Source organism: Pterocles gutturalis, unplaced genomic scaffold (assembly GCF_000699245.1).
Source record: "Pterocles gutturalis isolate BGI_N339 unplaced genomic scaffold, ASM69924v1 scaffold4495, whole genome shotgun sequence".
Classification (NCBI taxonomy): domain Eukaryota; kingdom Metazoa; phylum Chordata; class Aves; order Pterocliformes; family Pteroclidae; genus Pterocles; species Pterocles gutturalis.
The window spans coordinates 21,398-24,013 of NW_010140490.1; the positions used below are offsets into that span (position 1 = coordinate 21,398).

General features: G+C 40.3%; 1 protein-coding gene across 2 annotated transcripts in view; it reads right to left on the reverse strand.

The window, feature by feature from the left end:
- Nucleotides 1–2,016, reverse strand: part of MARCH7 (membrane-associated ring finger (C3HC4) 7, E3 ubiquitin protein ligase) — a 22,141-nt gene extending 20,125 nt beyond the window's left edge. The window contains exon 1 of one of the 2 annotated variants that reach the window (XM_010083678.1): nt 1,795–2,016. In XM_010083678.1, the coding sequence (XP_010081980.1) occupies nt 1,795–1,941 (147 nt within the window). In that variant the 5' untranslated portion in view covers nt 1,942–2,016. The remainder of the gene's footprint in view (nt 1–1,794) is intronic. The other variant, XM_010083677.1, reaches the window with a different exon arrangement.
- Between the last annotated feature and the right edge of the window lie 600 nt (nt 2,017–2,616).

The following is a 2,616-nucleotide window of genomic DNA, read 5'->3' on the forward strand; positions in this document are numbered from 1 at the left end:
ATAATATGCAGTGCAGTGAAGACACTGCAGTTCACATAATAAATTAAATAAGGTAAAGTACATAACTCTTGTGTTATAATTCCATAACAGCACTAACACCTCTAACTTCAGAGCACCAGTTCAGCTCAAGACTCATCTTCTGATCGACAACTTTCAGAGTGATATGCAGACCGGGTGGGACCATAAATCCCTACAGAAGAGTAAGACTATCTGATCTGGTGTTGATGAGCAGTCAGCCAGTGAAAAATATGTAGGAATCCAAAAACCAAAAATTACTGAAGACTACCCTTACACACTCCCTATAGCATGTATATACTACTGAACACATGTACGCTAGAGAAATCAAAATATAATGCATATACATGCAATTGTGCTAAAAAGTAATTAATGCTCCATTACTTGGGAAAGTGTTTCTGGAAAAGGCATTATATAACAAAATGTCCCAGACAGCTTGTCAGCAGGGACCAAACTCACAACCATTTTATAAAAAAATATGAACATTTAATCACGGAGTTAAGTTTCTGCAATTTCAAAGACCGAGATGGGCTTACAGTTCTGGGCCCAAAACTAAGGCAAGAATTGCTGACAGGAGCAGAAACAAAATAATGAGAGAATTGAGCAAACAGCCATCTGTTGTTTCCAAGTGCCCTGAAATAATTTCTGAAGTAGCTTCCTATCTATTTCCCATAACACGCTTTCAAAGTGAAAGTACCCGTAGAATGCGGCTTTTTATTCTCAAGCACAGCTCCCCTGCAAAAGCAACATGGCTAGGGTAAAATGTAGCACGTGAAACAGCAAACACCTTTACCCCTGTCCTGTCTATCGCACACAAAGCCCAGCTGTATTAACATACTGACATGACTGTATGTAAGCCTAAAGGTCCTCTTATCGTCACAAAATGCAAAGAAAGCAGAGCAGTACAGCCTGTTGTAAACTCCTAGAACTGCAACATATTCCTGCACTTTTTGCATCATCCACACACAAAGGATAACACCCTATACACATCAAAATTCACACAAAATCCTCAACTCGGAGAACCCCATTTACCCAGGTTTAAGACTGCAGTGACTACTGCCAAAACAAATTCATAGTATCAGGATGCGCTTCACTCAAACAGCTCATTTTTAAAGATGCAGCTACAAACAAAAGCAGGCAAAAATGGCTAACCTGGAATGACCAGTTCACACTGCAGAATACTGTAATTGGCCTGGTTAATTCCTTCTATTTTAGAAGTAATCTTCATTTTTTGAGGACAGGCTGAGAGAGTTGGGATTGTTCAGCCTAAGGAAGAGAGGGCTACGGGGAGACCTTATAGCGGCCTTCCAGTGCCTGAAGGGGGCTAAAGGAAAGATGGGGAGGGGCTTTTTATAAGGGCATGTTGCAACAGGATGAGGGGTAATGGATTTAAACTGTAAGAGAGCAGATTTAGACTACATGTTAGGAAGATATTCTTCCCTGTGAGGGGGGTGAGGCAGTGGCCCAGGGTGCCCAGAGAAGCTGTGGATGCCCCATCCCTGGAGGGGTTCCAGTCCAGGCTGGATGAGGCTTTGGGCAACCTGGGCTGGTGGGAGGTGTCCCTGCCCATGGCAGGGGGTGGAACTCGATGATCTTTGAAGGTCCCTTCCAACCCAAACCATTCTATGACTCTATGATTTGTTCACAAATGCAAGGCCCTGGATGGGAGTTTTCCTTAAATTTCCCTTTTTCTCTTTTTTTCTTGGCTGGGTTTTAGGGTTTCTCTTGGTGAAAAACAGACATTAAATGTATACTTTACAGAAAGACAAAACACATTACCTGGTATCCAGATTCTAATCTCTGTGAAGATTCTCTTGCACTATATGCACCAGCTAAATTGTTTCCAGTCAACGTCCTAGATCCTAAAGAAGAGCTGGAGGCCTGAACAGACATCCTTCGAGGAATTCTTGAGGGTTTTGACTCCATTCTTTGATTCCTGTATAAGGACTCACTGATTATTTTTTCTTTTAGAAGCACGGACCTACATCCAAAACATGCACAAGTTATTCTGAGTGTATCATAAGCATGACTCACACATACAAACGTTTACACAGCACTTTAGTCTGACTGTGCTTCAGTAGGATGGGGAAATTACTTCCTACCCTAGTTTTTGTAGCCCCTTCTTTACATCTCCTCCCATTCCATGTTAGAAAAGTAGAAAAATAGCCCCCTTTGCTATTCTCATTATTACATTACAACATACATCTGCTATTATATTACAAGTGGCACTCCCTTAAGAATGCTGCAGCACTAGCATTAACACAAAATGAATGAGCCAACGAAAAGAGTCCTCGGATTTCCTAAATATATTTCCTAAATATATTACTGTTTTTGTTAATGAACTGCATCTCAACACTTGCAGAAACTACACTCAAGACTTATTCTTTAGAGTCAAAACTATCAAACTTCACCATCCTGTAAAAAAAATACATTTGCATTCTACCTGCCTCAAATAAATATTTAACTTCTCCAAAGACAACTTCCATGAAAATTAATGTATACAAAAGAGACATGCTATCTCACAGGTATATATAAATTTACCTTTGAGACATTCAGTGTTTATTTGCTCTAGTCCTTTAAAGGACATCTTGACTTAATGTT